Here is a 16,809-nt window from a genome sequence, read left to right as displayed (position 1 = left end):
AATCTTATTCGGCCCCAAACTTTGTAATGGTAGTGTATGTATTATGTATTGCATATTAATATTATAATCATTTATTTTAATGTATATGAAAATAAAGGGTATCGTCATGTTTGTTAAGCTGATATAAAAAATATATATATTAACCATTAAAAAAACACTTTAGATTTGACATATTTGTTCTTTGTTTTGTGTTTTCTGTATGTGTTAAGCTCTCTGTAGATGTCAGGCTGGAGATCACGAAGCGCGCACAGAAGGCTCTAAAAGGCATTAGCGAGAAGAGTAAGAAAAAGGGTAATGATGACAGAAGTGAGAACTCCGCCTCCAGCTTTGACTCCGCCCTCACTCACATACAGCAGTCTCTTGCCCATCTAGAGACTCTGAGCCACTCCTTCCCTCTGTCACTCAAGACAAGCCAAGAGGTAATTTCTCAACACACACATTCACAAAATGTACTAAATTTGACTGTGTTCTTGTGATCTGATCATCTAAGACGAATGCCAACTATAAGCAGGTCCTTAAATATTATGTTAAGTGCCCATGTTGCTTGCCCTTTTTTTCTCCTTTTCATGCTCCTTTCCTTCTCCTTCACAATTTCTCACTTTCCTGACCTGCGTGACAGCGGCTGTGATTGATTGGCAGGTTTGTTGCTGGTGTCCTGTCTGCAGGATAGTAGCAGGCAGTCCATGTCAGCCTGTGGTTTCTGTGAGCCATTTGTATATGGAAATATATGGATTCATTTTTACCATGCACACTTATCGAGCAGATACTGCTGCATCTCATTACCGACACACCTTCACTGTGTCACACAACGTGCTCCAATAGGAATGTGCACGATCGCAGAAACTGCAGTGTAAATCTCTTTTCCAGTTGCCTTGCTGCCTGCAACCTACCAATGTAGGAGAGTCACTAAATTAAAGTAGCAATGCTGCTAACTTAAATTCACAATGAATGAAATGTAATAAGTGACAGATCTTTTCTTCCATATTTTGGTGTACAGATTATCGAAAAAGAAAAACTTGGACCTGGTTCTATCCATGGGTTGTTGATTGAATTTTGAGATGTGGGCGTTGCACTCAAAAGTGGATGCAGATGAATGCGAGCTTCAAGGTTTATGTAAACTGAAAAGGATTGGAGTCTTGCATATTTCAATTTATGAATAAAAATATGCTTTGAATCATTAGCAATAAAATCTATAACATGCATTTACAAAACAGATTTTTCTGTAGTGTGACAGTAGCTAAGCTGTGTGTACATTTTCCATCAAAAGCTACTTTTTAAAAAGAGCAGCAGTTGCTCACAAGATTGCAATAGCATTAAATTAGCATGGTGCTTAGCTAATGGAGCAGTACTCTAATAGTTATAAAAGCATGCAAATATTTGCTAAATAATCAGTTTTAATCTTACTGCATCATTTCTGATCAACACTTAAAAAAAAAATAAATAAATTACAGCTGTCAATCGTTAATCATGATGAATCGCAATTTTAAAATACTAGGATTTACCTGTAAATGTGTTAAAAAAGAAATGCATGAACTAGTTTAAGGAAACAGAACCTTTCATACTTCCGCCAGGTATGAGACATAATCCTTATTATTCTTTTGTCATTATTCTTTTGTTTTTATTCAGCCATTACCATTTATACTGGCAATAAAACGTTTACCAAGCCACATCGCTTCAATCCCAGTATTTACCCAACTATTATCAAAAGTATTTCTAAATAAATACAAAACATTTCTTGCGACCTTACGTGAAGTATTATGACAAAATGCATTATGAAGAAGAATTGGACCTGTTCTGCAGCTGCTTTAGAGCTAACATCAGCATCATGCTTCATAAGACAATTTATGAGATTAATAGTACACTTTTACTCAGAACTCACTTCAAACCACCATCGAGTGTTTGTAACAACTTCCTTTTACGATCACATGTGGAATTTGGTCGTTTACTGTTGTTAAAATATGCTATTTATAGCCTTTTATATCACTGCACAAATTAGCATTTCAGATGTACACATTCATCGCAAGAAAATCACATGCAAATATCCTATCGTTATCGTGTGTTTATTATCTTATATAATCTATAGTGGCTGTTGTCATGTTTATTTCTGCTGTGTAAAAGCCTTAACATGTGCTCTGCTGAAACTCACGTTGTTTGATGTTACAACCGCCTCTCCGTTCATAAGTTGCCAGGGATACATTCCAAGTATAAAACACATTAGTAAAAGGATCTATTTTCATTTTTATTTGTCTATATACACCTTGGGCGGCAGTGGTACATTATAAAAGTAGCCCAAAAAAACGCAACCCACGGCTCTGTAATTTTGTCCCGCGACTGTATTTTCAAAATAGTCCACTTGTGTTGCTACACTGGTAACACTGGTTCGCTGTACCCTCATCACACAATGATAGATAACCTTCCGCACTGCGATGACGGGAAGAAGTTGTGGTCAAACCTTATCAAACTATTAATTTGCGTTAAAAAAAATATTAACACGTTAAAGTTTTTTGATTAATCGCATGCGTTAACATTGACACCCCCAAAAATAAATATTTCATTCTTCAACTTGTTGCAATGCATAGAGATAAATAATACTGTATGCTGAGATGCTTACTCCGCAAAGTACATTATCAATGAGTTGTTTGGGATTAGTAAGAATTTCAAAGCTTTTTCTTTTAAAAAGTCTTGTATATGATAGGATTATGATAGAAAATACAGTATAGACAACAGTTATATTGTGAGATATTACAATTCAAATTAATGATAATTATAAATCTTAATTTCTATTTTAATCTTTTCTGTAATGTAATTTATTCCTTTGACGAATCTGATTTTTCAACATCATTACTCCAGTCTTTAGAGTCACATGATCCTTCATAAATCATTCTAATATGCTGATTTGGGGCATAAGAAACATTTCTTATTAATAATGTTAAAACTGTTGTACTTTTTAATATTTTTGTAAAAACTGATAAATTTTTTAGGATTAATTGATTTTTACTTAAATACATCGCTTAATAAATGAATTAATATTTTGAACAAAATATGTGACCCTGGACCACAAAACCAGTCTTAATATATTTATAGCCATAGCCCATACATTGCATGGGTTAAAATGATTGATTTTTCTTTTATGCCAAAAATCATAAGGATATTAAGTAAAGATCATGTTCCATGAAGATATTTAGTAAATTTCCTACTGTAAATATATCAAAACTTAATTTTGATTAGTAATATGCATTGCTAAGGACTTAATTTCGACAACTTTAAAGGCGATTTTCTCAATATTTAGATTTCTTTGCACCCTCAGATTCCAGATTTTCAAATAGTTGTATCTCAGCCAAATATTGTCCTATCCTACATCAATGGAAGGTTTATTTATTCAGCTTTCAGGTGATAAAAAAAAGACCCTTATGACTAGTTTTGTGGTCCATGGGCAGATATCTTACTGACCCCAAACTTTTAAAAACAGTTTATGCCTGGCTGGAATACTAGGAAACAAAATAATGTTTAGCAACAGCCTTTGTGCCAGAAATGTGCTTATGATGCCTTGGTAGGGAGCTCACTTTGTTTTGAAGTGTGTGTGTGTGTGATGAGCTTGTGCCTCATGATTCTCAGCAACCAAACAAATTGTTTTGTTCCTAGTCTTCAGGTGTACCGCTACTGTATGTCTCTCTGTCTTTCTTAAGGCTTTGTTTTTTTCTCAGCACATATTACTCATTGATTACTGCCAGAGGATGGGGAACATAAAGAGAGTAATGTTTTCCTGGCATGATTTGAAGTTTATGTCTTTGTATTCTTGTCTTTTTTTAGGAGCTTTTGCAGAAGTACAGTCGCATTTATGACCTGTCCAGATCCGAGCAATCCAAGGTGCACCATCTGGCTGTCACAATGGCCATAGACGGACAACCCCTTGAACGAATCCAGCAGCTGCTCGCAGTCAGCGTTGGAACAAGCGACCTGTCGCCGAAGACCATATTCCAGGACGCAGTGGAGCGAATCATAACTGCTCTCAGGTACGATGAGCTGCAGTTGACCGATCTGTCTTTGCCGATGTCGTTTTCTTAATATCACCCTCATTTTCTCTCTGTCTGTTTTATACCCTCACTAGTACTGCTTTCTCGGTCTCTCTTTCCCTCTCTCAGTCTGTGTCTTTATGGTCTATACCTCTATTAACCTGTGTCAGGCTGGATGTGTTTTTGCTTGATTGAGTTAAACACAGCATTGGCCTCTGCCCTGGCCCCTAATCTCTCTCCTTTACAGCTCGCTTTCTCTCTTTTTCTTACCTTTCATCTCCTGCTTTTAGGAGGTCACCACCTTCCCTGCTGGCTGGTTCTTAATAACACTGTGTCCTTAGTAATACTAGCAATTCAGAGAGAGCAGGTAGTGCTAGCTTAGATTTCTTGAACCAATCTCTGATTTTCCACTACAACTTGTGAAACTTTTTAAGGCAGTTAAAAAGTTGTGAACCGATTTTTTTTTTTTTTTTTAAGGTGTCAGACCAAACTGCAAACGTTTAAGAGACCAAAGGTCTGGACAAACTGTTACTGTGATTAATAATTTGACTTGATGTGTCATTCAGCAGGTTTCAAGTATTGAATCTTGCAGCTAAGCAGCCAAATATTTCTCGTGGTGCCTAAATTCACCTCTAGCCTTTTTTAGACAGTATAAGTGACTACTAGTATTTCATAGTACTGAATAAGACAGTAGTATGAAATTTTAATATTATTTTAGATGAACTATTCAAAATGAACTATTATGCATTTTAAACGATGTGAGACAAGGTTGCATTATAAAACAAAAAAGAAGATATATTTAATATCATTCAGATTTAATATATTAGCACTGTTTCTAACTCATGTTCTAATAAGTTACATTTTATAAATGACCAATGTACTTAATTGGTAGGAAATATTTAAAAAATAATAATAATCTTTCTTTTTTTTTCTATTGTACATTGTAATGTTGTGCCTAAATTCACTTGAAGCATTCAAAACTTGTGATTTTATTTTAGATGGTATAGTATAAAATTTATATCTAAATTTCATCATATAGTATATAAATTAGTATCTTCCATTTATCCGTTGTCGAATATACCATCAAAATAATTGTCATCTTATCAGATTCAAACAGAATTTAATTCTTGACAGATCCCTACTTTTCATCACTTATTTGTTCCTTTTTTTATTCTTCATTTTTCATGCGATGTGAATAGGGCCGCTTCAACCAAATACTTCTGAAATATATATATTTTTTTTTTTTGTAAATCTCCAAGACCATCAAAGAGCGGGAACCCGTCTTTCTGCACCTCTTGATTAGTCATCCTGCTTCGTGAGTCTGTGTTGATCAGACGTTTCAGCTCAATCCGTAATCAAGCAGGATTAGTGAAGGTCTCCTGAATCAGAGAAAACGATGGTCAGAAAAATTAAGATTGATTACAGTTTGCTTTTATTCAAACGCAGCCTCCCCCTTTTCTCTCTGCTGGAGTGATTCATATTCTAGGTAATTGCTTAAAACTAAAGCGTGTTCCTTCTGCTTCTAATTACTGGTTTTTAGAGGTGGGCAAATGAATCCTTAACAAAGAAATGATTTGGGCACAGGGAATTGTTAAAAACTATTTTGCAAAGTTTATTTTATCAAACTGCATTCTCGGCTTTACTCTGCTTTCTTGCAACTTTTTTTTTTTTTTTTTAAGTCAGAAATCTTTTTTAAAAGGAGGTGGAATCTGCGGTCTACAAAGCTGCTCATGATTGATGCTTATATCTGGGGAGTGAAAGATTATGGTTACGTTTCATGTATAAATAATCCTCTAGAAACACAGTGTTCCTCCAAGGACACCGGCGTATATATGTGTGTGCGGTTGCGTTTAGTGGATTTTAAAGGAAGGTTTTAAGTTTTTGCAGTCTGTGTCATAATATTGATGATGCTAAAATGCTTGCATACTGAAGGGGTGCTAAAATATTTAGAAAATGGCTTGCAGTTGATTTCTGCTTTATTAGTTTGGGTTTTGAGTTTCTCTTATGCTTACCAAGGCGGCATTTATTTGATCAAAAATACAGTAAAAACATTAATATTGTGAAATATTATTACATTCTATTTTGATATATTTTGAATGTGTTTTATTCCTATTATGGCAAAGCTGAATTTTCAGCAGCCATTAATCCATTTTGGTATTATTATTATCAATGTTGAAAACACTTGTCCTTGCTTAATAATTTGGTGAAAAAAGGTGATGCATTTTTTTTCTGGACTCTTTGATGATAATGAAGTTCAAAAGAACAGCATGAATTTAAAATAATTCTGCATGTGGAATATGTGAAGTATTAGTATCATAGAAAAGTCATTGACATCTTTGTAATCTTCGTATGATTGTTGTAATAGCATTACAATCAGAATGTAATATTTTAGATTATTGAAAGAGAACTAATTCATGTCGGAATTAAAAACAAACCCTCTAAACGTCTTATAACTGGAGTACCAGAGGAATGTCAGAGCAATTTTTTGAATTTAACACTACATGAACATTTTAATGATGCTGTAGCAATAAAACGGGCTGCTGTGCAGATTACAACAAGGGCAAAGCAGAAAAATGTGTCCCAACTATAGCGCTCTGCTAATTAAAGTCTGAAAATAAATCACTTATTGTTTTACACAGAACATCCACTGACTGTGATTTGAAACAGTTGTGGGAATCCAGCTGAAGTAAATATAATATACAAAAGATGTCGAAACGTGAATGAGTTGGAAGCAACACAATAGAAATGCGTCATTCCCAACGAAGCACTGCTCATGTTATATTGACCTGTGATATCTCCTAAGAGAGAGAAGGTGAAGTCTAACATACAACTACAGCAATGAAGGAAACTGCAAAATAGAGCATTTGTTGACATCACGGAGAAGAAGATGCCTCTGAAGGAGACCACAGATTATTTAACACAAGACTGACAAAGTGTTCACTGCAGCAGTAGGAATGAAATAAGAGAATGTTGGCGTAAAAATACAAAGCAATTATTAATAGAAACATAATTAGGCGGTGCAGCCTCATGCATAAAAGCATAACACAAACACCTTTAATGGAGGGAGACAGACAAGGCCAGAGGAGAAGGGAGGAGCCCTGCAGCTAGAACATCAGCAGAAGAGCATTAAGATTGCTCAGTGTGAAAATCCCATCCTTCAGCGTACACACACACACAAAGTTTGCAGCCATAAAGCCACTTAAAAGCCTCAAGACATTGAATCAAAACTCAAGCTGTGTGTATGTGTGTGTGTTTGTTTTCAGCGGTGACAAGGACGTGTTGAAAGATTATGCAGACCCCTTGAAGGTGCTGGAAGGAATTGTTGCAGCAGTGCACACTAATGTACAGAGCGGGTAGGTGTCTCCTTTGTTGCAGTCTTCCCGTTTACTATTATTGAAACAGTGTTGACCTCAGAGGAAGGGATAAGTTAGTAGTTGTAGTATACAGTCATATGAAGTAAACTTTAGTGTAAAACAGTAAAGAATATATTATATATTGGTGCAATCAAATGGGTTTGTTTGGCACAGCATAAAGCAGAAGCAGTATTAGCATGATAAAAGAAAGCAATGTTAATAGTAATGACTACAGTAAGCAATTTTTTTGACGTGAATATAGTTTGTTAGCCAAACTAACATAAAATGAAATTGATAAACATTCACATGTTCATATATCACCTTTTTATTGGTGCTTTAAACAAGGCTCATCCAATCAGATTTTTAAAGCCGAATTTTAAACAGTGTGGAACAAAGTAATATTATAGAATTAAAATAAAGAACATATATTTAAGATTTAAATATTAAGATTGAATATTTGAGTAAATAATCAAATGTATGCACATTTTTGTGAACATTGTTAGATTTTGTAAGTTACTTAATTTGTGATTTACTTTGTGGATTGTCTTGTAAAAACAAAATAGGAAAAAATAAAGTGTGTGTGTGTGAATTTTCAGCCCTTACTTCAGCCTTCAATGTCATATTATCCTTCAGAAATGATTCTAATATGATGATATGGTGCTCAAAAAAGCATTTATTATTATTAATATTTATTATGTTGTGCTGCTTTCAATATTTTTGAGATAACCGTGATACAATTTTTGTTTTGATGATTCTTGATCAAAAGATCAGAATTTATTTGAAATGATTTATAGCTTTATAGATATCTTTGCCATCAATTTAATGCATCCTTGTTGAATAAAAGTGATTTTATTAAAAAAATAAATAAATCTTTGAGGGGGAAAAAAAACAGATATTCAAATTGTTGTGTATGTATGATCTGTAATATATCTATACATAAAATAAAAAACTTTCCCCTGATTTTATGTAATGCTAATGTTCTTTTATTTCAGTGGGAATATGGTAACATCTGAAGACATGTTGGCTTGGTTACGACCCTTTTGTGGGGATGATTCTAAACCTGTACGACCCAGAATTGAGGTCCTGCAGATCCTAGAACATTCATTCAGCCTCAGCGATCAAGACATCCACCTACTGGTGTTCTTCAGGAGCCAAGCCGTTCTGAAAGCCTGCTGGCCAAACAGAAAGGTGAAAAATATGCATATACCCACACTGGCACAAAACACGATTTACACTTCACACATAAATATTATTACATTCCCACATCTCTGACTCAGTATTAGCTTATTTCCTCTGTGAGGCACTGTGAATGTAATCTCATTTTACAGCGCAGCCCTTTGCAAGTTAGCATGTGCTTATAGGAATTGCTTGACTATTCTCACACATGTAGTACTGTCTGTGTGTGTGTGTGTGTGTGTGTGTGTGTGTCTGTGTGTGTGTGTGTGAAGCAATGAGATGTATTTGGTCCAGGGATTACCGATTGCCTGCTTAACCATGCTCTTTGGCCTCACCTCATGTTGCTTTGGGGATGCGAGCATGTCATTCTGCCGTTTATGTGGTGTTTCTGTCTGTCCGTATGTACCAGACAAGCTGCAGTAAATTCAAGAGTTGAATATACAGAAGAACTAAGAAACTCTTCTGTCTAAATCTGTCAGTGTTTTTCACAGGAGAATGACCTTATTTTCCTTGCTAAACTTTTGGTTTACAAACGTCAAAGAGATCAGACAAATATACTAGCTGAACATAATTTAATTAGAGTGTTTATTACCACTCAGATCCACCTACAGTAGTGTGAGCCTGTTTATACATTTTCCAAAGAGAAATTATTAAAACATATTTTCTTAATATTTAAAAGAAGAAATGAGGCTTTGTTTGTGTAGCAAAGAAACTAATCTCTAAAAGAGTGGATGGATGGACGGACCGATGGATGGATGGATGGATGGACAAATAGATGAATGGATGCATGGATTAATAGACAGAATCAAAGACTTTCCTCATTAATATAACTCCATAATAGTTCTTTAGTTAGTTTTCTGACATAAAGTGAAGAGTCACCTCATCTCACTCAACACACATTACAAAAATACATGCTGTTAATCCATTTTCCACCAAATCACATAATCCATTCTTTCACTAAACTTTAATCATGCAAATGAATATTTATATAAGCAGACGCTATCAGATGTTTGGTTTCACTTTAAGAGGATTACTCCACCAATTGTTTAATAGAATAATTAAATGCAACTTTCAATCCTCAGGGGTTTAAAGCAAAAGAGCCTCTCAAGATTTCTGTAAGTAGTTCTAGTTTCCTATCAGTCCTTGATTAGCTTTATATAGTGGTAAACAAAACAGAATATCAAGCATATGGTTGGAAAGAGCCATTTTTGGCATGTCGCAGTTTTGGATTTGACTAGTTAAGAACATTATGAATGAAGTCTAACCTTTAATTCCACGGTTTATCACTTCACTTCTCTTTAAAAGAGTCTCAATTGTGGCTTTCTTTCCTATTGCTTGGCTGTATCCCTACATTGGGTCTCCAATGTTGGCAATAGCTTTGTTTTTCTCAATGAAATGAATTAATTGTGTCTTTATTGTGATCTGAAAAGGAAGAGAAATGAGGGGAGTTTTAATGAGAAGTCATGCCCTGAAGGAGGAGGAGTAATTAAAATGAACAGATTGAGGGAAGGGAAAGAGGATTGGCTCTATTTCACCGAGACGTGGAGGCCATGTACTCAGATGCCTAAATCCTGATTGGGAGCGCTGAGCCGGGCCTGTGCGCCCTAAGCGATGGGCATCAGGCCATGGAACGCTGGCGTCACTTGTGTCTGCAGAGAAGCGGACGTTGGTTTACATCACGAGCCACAGATTCTGGTTAGCCTCAGGTGTATGTGTGTCTTTATTTATGTGGATACCTGGGTATTTTTGCTTTTCTCTGTTTTTGTACTGTGCTCGTTCATGCCCACAGGATTGTGCGCGTGTTTGTCTGTTAATATAACACTTCTACCCCCTGTATCCCAAACTAATCATCTCCTAACTCGCACCGGCCCATCCTGCCCAGCACCATAGCAACCACAACTTTACCTCTGCCAAGCAGGAGCTGCATTTCAGGTCTCGCATCTGTTTGTTCTATTGCATGTTTTGCTGAGCTGTATATTCTTTGTTGTTGTTTACTTGTGCTGCGTTGCGCTGGTGTTTATCTCCCTGATGTATGAGGTAGCATTGTTGAACTTTATCAAAGCGGAATAGAGGCCGTCCTTTCAAATTCACCTAGAGGAAACGTCAAAGCTCATAGAAAGAGAAAGAAGCGGCGTGTGAGCAATGGAAGGCGCCAGGATGGTTCTATGCACGGTTATCTGATTGAGGAAATGACTTTGATCGCAGACAGAATGAGAGTGGTTGGACTTTTTGTCTCATTCACTAACTGTCAGTGTAATGTGATAACTCTCTCAATTACATTCATTGGGTTTAATTGCTGATGGGTTTCCCTATAAAATGACACATACTTACCCTCAGCAGAAATCATTGTAGGTGTAGAGAAACTCTGTAGAGCTGTGTGTTTTATTGCTGCCATGTTAAGGTTGCACTTTTTCCTTCGTTTTCACAAATTGCCTTGACAGTCAACTCGACGGCTTGTTCCCCCTCTACACTCAAAGCAGGTCACTCCTAAACAGGATTTTTGAGTTTATGCTAGTGAACTGCTAGATCAACACTAAACTTTGGGCTCCCAAATATGCAGGTATAGATTTTCTATAATTATAAGTTTAAAAAACATTTTTACCCCCAAGCAATTTCTTGCAGCTGTAGGCTAGGCCTATATATTTGCAATCAAAATAAATGTGAGCAACGTGACCCAGACACAAATGTGAACTTGGTTCAATTAAAAAGTCTGCTACTCTTTATTGCGAGTACCAAATTAAAACCATATTGTGAATGATGAATATTGTATTAATTATTAATTATAGAATTTAAAATAAAAAAATAGTATCATGAACAACAATTACTTACTGTTTGTATTTATTTAACAAAATTTGTTTCAATTTCTACATATACCAAAACGTTTTAGTATGTGAAGTTGTATAAATCAACATTAGTTTATGTATTTCAAATGAACATGAATTAAAAATTAGGGGTCGACCAATTATCAGTCTGACCGATATTAATTCTTTCCCTGCCAAACAAAGAATTTTCCGTGTTTCCGCGTTCTTGCTGTTATACACTCGGGGGCGCTATTACGCATCTCCTGAATGAGTCTAGAAAGTGCCGATCAAAAACACAGACCAGGAAGACGTAGAAACGAGCGATCTCATATGTAAGCATATGCATATGAAAAATAATGTGATCATCAACACTAACCACATATAAATGAAAACTGCCTAATGTTACAGAGTGAAATGTCAATCCAGGAAGTTGGAAAGGCCTGTGCAAGCTTTGGGAGTACTGATTGAAGCCATCTACTGCATCTTTGCTTTGACAATATTACTGAATATGATCCAGGTGTATTTGGTAAAAATGCGATTTTTCTCAGCTTTTTGCTCAAAATGAAACCTATCTACATTCAAGTGTTGATAAAAAAGCAATGCTTGAAGCTAGAATAAAACTGATTTTTTTTTTTTTTTTTTTTGAAAGTAGAGGGTCTGATCTTTGTTTTGATGTATTGCATTTTCAGATATTCATACAACAAAATATTCTGGGGGTCATTCAATTTTAGTGAAAATCAGCAAAAACGCTGCTGGTGGCAGGCAACTTTTTTCAAAAACGCTGGTGGGGAAAGAGTTAAGCATTTTTACGGTTGTCGCTATAGGTCTTTTTCAAAACTGATTTGCCGATAAAATAATGTAAAAGCATTTAATGACAGTTTTTGTCAGAGCCCTTGTTATTCTTAATTTCATTTTTACACTAGACATGTTTATTGGTTCAAAATAAACGAAAAGCCCTGAAAAACACAAATCGGTCGCCCCGGTTAAAATGGACAATAGTACATGTATAAATAAACACGAATTAGCGTTGTTAGATTATGATACCAGTAATACATAAACTCACTGAAACATAACATTGTAAAAGTGTTACCAAATAACTATATGATATGTGATTGCAAAGAGATTGATTGTTGCATTTGTCTGTTGCTTTTCCTATCATTGATTGTCCTATTATTGATTTTACCATCAAGGAAGATATTACAGATTCTGTCAAGCGGTCAAGGCCTCTCACAGCTTAAGTTCTCACTCTGTGGCTCTGATGATAGGGATTTGTGTTGTTTATTAAGCTGCTTTTGAATGTCTTGTTTGACGAATCACAAACTCTTTTACCTCACCAAATGTTTTTCTGAAAGAAATTTGATTGAAATGACCTGCATTATCTGCATTTCCCTGGCAATTTCTGTCTGCATTATGCAAACGATCTCTACCCCTTTGGCATCGCAATGACTTGTGTTCAGATTCTCATCCCGGTGGCACACGGCGTGGATTTTTTTGTCTCTTAATTTTAGCCATCCGTCTTAGCCTAACGGCAACAAAATGTCACAATCCCTATGAGTGCTTACTGTTCGCTTGGCAAAGGACAGCAGCTTTGTCAGTCTGAATTGAGAATCTCTATTTGGCAGCTATCCGTGTCCCAGACTCCCTTGTTTACTTGTATTCTGAAGTAGTTATTGATGTAATGAGTGCAAATGAATTTGAGGATGCTGGCGTGTGTACACATGTGTTTGGGATCAGACATGGAATGTTATCGTTACCATGGTCCCTTGACTTGATAATCTGGACTCATTTGTCATGTTAAGAAGCTGTCGGTGTTTAGGTTAAATGGGAGGTGTGTGTGTGTGTGTGTGTGTGTGTGTGTGTGTGTGTGTGTGTGTGTTTGTGTGTGTTTAACCGTAGACAAGCTTAATGACTAAGGTTAATGTGGTCATTAAAACAAGGTCTTCGTTTCCCCCCAGAGTGCATGCTTTAATATGCCCATGTTTAGCAGTGCTGTTTTTATGGTCTTTATCCATTGTGTGTGTGTGTGTGTGCTTGTATGGTTGTGTATTTGGTCGTTTGATGATTACAGAGAAAGAGCTAAATGCCCCACATGGAAACCTTCCTGTTAGTTACTATTCAATTAGTGAGGTTGCCTAGTTTATCTAGATTTTTTCAGATTATGTTATATAGCAATGCTTTATATTATAGTATTATATTATTTTATACTATATATATTATAATAAACAAATTTTTAAAAAAGTCTCGTATGCTCATCAAGCCTGAATTTATTTGATCTGAATCACAAAACAGTAACACCGTGTCTACACCGGACGCAAGTTTTTGGCGCCGCAACAGTTAAAGTCTTGTCTACACTGGACGTGACGAAGTGACCGTTAAAATCATTTATTTAAAATCATTTGAACTTTGTATCGGTACGTCATAAATAGAACACGACATCAGTTTACTGTCCGGGATTTGTTGTCGTGCTGTGCCGCATCCAGTGTAGACAGCATTGCTGATTAATGGATTCTATTGTATTTTGTCTATAATAGAATTTATTTGAAACAAAAGTCTTTGCTGTCATTTTTGATGATTTCAATGCAGGTTAATTTCTTTAAAGGGATCATCGGATGCAAAATTCACTTTACAGGTTGTTTGAACATAAAAGTGTTTTGGAAGTTTTAAGGGGATTTTTAAAATATCAGACTGTTCTGAGATAGTTCTGTACAGGCCCCTCCCACGATAGTTGATTGACAAGGCCATCTTTGTTGTTGGATGTAGTAATGATTATAGCAGTCGTCATTTACTTCCGACATCTGAGCCGCTGAAGACGCAGAGGATTAACGTAACTTTTGTTTTGAAGGGAATGCGCCGATCCCAATCGACCTAAATGCGTCTATGTTCGCGCGAATCATTCGTGATCCAGCTTCATCTACAGAAGTGAGTATAAGGGTTTTTTATGAATCTTTGCAAATCGCCTTTCTTAATAACCTGCTAGTTAGCCAGTTTGCGGCTTAAGTTTACAGTCTGCTCATCAGCCCAGGAAGAAAGGGGCGGGGTCAGCAGAGCTCATTAGCATTTAAAGCAACATGGACTAGAAACTAAAAACAGAGCTGATTTTGACGTGGTAAAAAATGTGTTTTTTACACTACCATTGAGAAATTTTAACCAAAGTATGTTATAGACTTTTCATTAAGACCCTAAAGAATCATATCAACTTCTGGAAAATGGGCAACCGATGACCCCTTTTAAAAAAAAAAACTTGTTTATTATTATTTTATATTATTTTAGATAAGACAATTTTTTTAGTTTTAATATATTTGTTTCTATCAAAATATTATTTTAATTTAATTATTTTATTTCTTTATATAATTTTTATGTTCATATTTGCATTCATATGTTTATTTATATTCTGTCATTTTGCTGTGAGATTTTCTGACTCCTCTAAAAAATAAAACACACACACACACTTGTGTATCTTCAAAATGTCATTGTGATGTGACATCAGACCCACTGGCAGTGTGCTCCGGTCTGTCACGAGCGCTCTTGTCTTTCACACGTGTCACTCTCCTCTGTCATTAGCCCCGCCTCTCCGGCACAGCCCAGGGCCACGCTTACATCATCTCCCGCTTCACAGGCTTCAAGTGTCAGTAAGTTTCACTTGCTGTACTCTCCTGCATTAACTTCCCAAGGTCTTTTGCTTTTGATTCCTTGAAATTCCTCTAGTTTCTAGCTTTCTATTTTTGTTGACTTTACATCAAAAATCCCTTTCAAGAAAAATCAATTCACCCATTGGCCATATTTGCAACACCTCCAGGCAGCTATTTCGGGCATGCACAACCTATTCCTATTTACTTGAATGCAGGAATACTCAAATCTCAAAACTACTTCCCAAATTCGCGTTTAAATAACATATTTCAAATCCGCTATAAAATTTTACATAAACGCTTCCATAAATGATTTTTCTTATCCTCAATGATCATTAAAAAGTATGCTTCAGGGTTGGTTGTCCAGCCAATGTGCATGCGCACCCCAAACATGTCTCAGGACACTGACTATTTCTATGGGAACCCGGAGCTTCTAATGGCATCTGCAGTGACGCAATAAGTTTTTGAAATTGGCTGTTTTATTTCGAAGGCGGGACTTACTGCGCGCCACAGTTTCTCCTATTAATAGTAATATGAACCATCACGATACATGATTATATAAGAGTCTATTATTGTATTGGTGAAGGAAAATATACTAGCAGACTTGGGCTGCGTTTCCCAAAAGCATCGTAAGCTTAGGTTGATTGTAAAAACGATCGCACGAATCATCTTAGACTTGCAGACCGAATACCAAAACCATCGTAACTTAAGTAGTACTTGAAAATCTTCGTAGATCTACGAGTGCTCTGGAGTAATCGTAAAGCCCTACGTGCGTCGTAAGAAGACTGAATTGACCGTTCGCAAAGAGCTTGATTGACAGGTGATCTGACCAATCAGAACGTGGATATTATGTGCAGCCGCTGCTATCCGCCATCTTGCCCGACATCTACAGCCGGTCTCCATAGAAATCCATGTTAAAACGGGGTCAAAAAGATCGACTGAATTGAAACTTTTTCAGTGTAACTAAATGTAAATATGTAAATAAATATGTGCAGAGGGTTAATCTGTACTGTTGTTGGCTGCCACAGTAACGGTAATAAGCTAAGGAATTCCTTTTATAGTACTTGTTTTGCGTACTAGAAAACCTGTCATGTCTGGCGCTGTATGCATAGTTTGCGGAGCTTAAGTTAAAATACTTAACTTAGTATTTAACTTAGAGTGTGAAATAATAAAATATGTTAAAACGTGTGATAGACAAGTTAGGTCAAAAGTATAACCAAATGTGTAATGTAATGGATTATATTGCTAACTGCAATTTACGTCATGTAATTTGGAATCAGTAATGGATTACAATTTGTAAGTAATTTACCCAGCTCTGTATACTAGCATGTTACTCTTATGTTATTCAGAGTTCAGCCATATTTTTGTGGAAGTGAATTTTAACTTTGACATTTTTACAGAAACAAAGCTTCTAGAAGGGAAACTGTAGTCAGGGGAATAGATAAGAGTTCAGAGGAGGGTGTTGAAGAAAGTGTGATTGGTAGGGCCTGCAACAATCTGTCAGTCGGGTAGGGCCTGCAACAATCCTGTCAATCGGGTAGTTCACAAGATCAGAGGGTGTACTATTTGTCATTTCCACCTTGCCGGGTCTACACTGGTGTGGTATTTCTCCCAACGGTCTATGCAGCATTACGTCACCAAAAATGAGCAGGAACACAAGGTCTGAGGGCATTTTGGACAGGAAACAGTGTTGTTCCAGGTTCTGACCTTTCTCCTAAAATCATAGAGCACTGGTTGGTTGTAATTCCAGTACCAACAAAGGCTTTGATCCAGGAGCTTGTGTTACTTGTGTGCATGACATTAAGCAGACTGAGTTCAGGTTTGCAGAGGTTCAAGTTCA

At 36.2% G+C, this 16,809-nt stretch overlaps 1 protein-coding gene across 1 annotated transcript in view; it reads left to right on the top strand.

Moving 5' to 3' along the window:
• The window catches only part of nbas (NBAS subunit of NRZ tethering complex), a 183,363-nt gene that overhangs the window by 129,950 nt on the left and 36,604 nt on the right, over positions 1 to 16,809 (top strand). Inside the window, 4 exon segments of the mRNA XM_058755173.1 lie at positions 210 to 419; positions 3,811 to 4,013; positions 7,277 to 7,366; positions 8,359 to 8,554. Of these exon segments, the coding sequence (XP_058611156.1) occupies positions 210 to 419; positions 3,811 to 4,013; positions 7,277 to 7,366; positions 8,359 to 8,554 (699 nt within the window).

This window comes from Onychostoma macrolepis, chromosome 20 (assembly GCF_012432095.1).
Source record: "Onychostoma macrolepis isolate SWU-2019 chromosome 20, ASM1243209v1, whole genome shotgun sequence".
NCBI lineage: Eukaryota > Metazoa > Chordata > Actinopteri > Cypriniformes > Cyprinidae > Onychostoma > Onychostoma macrolepis.
This window is presented reverse-complemented; position numbering and strand designations above follow the sequence as displayed.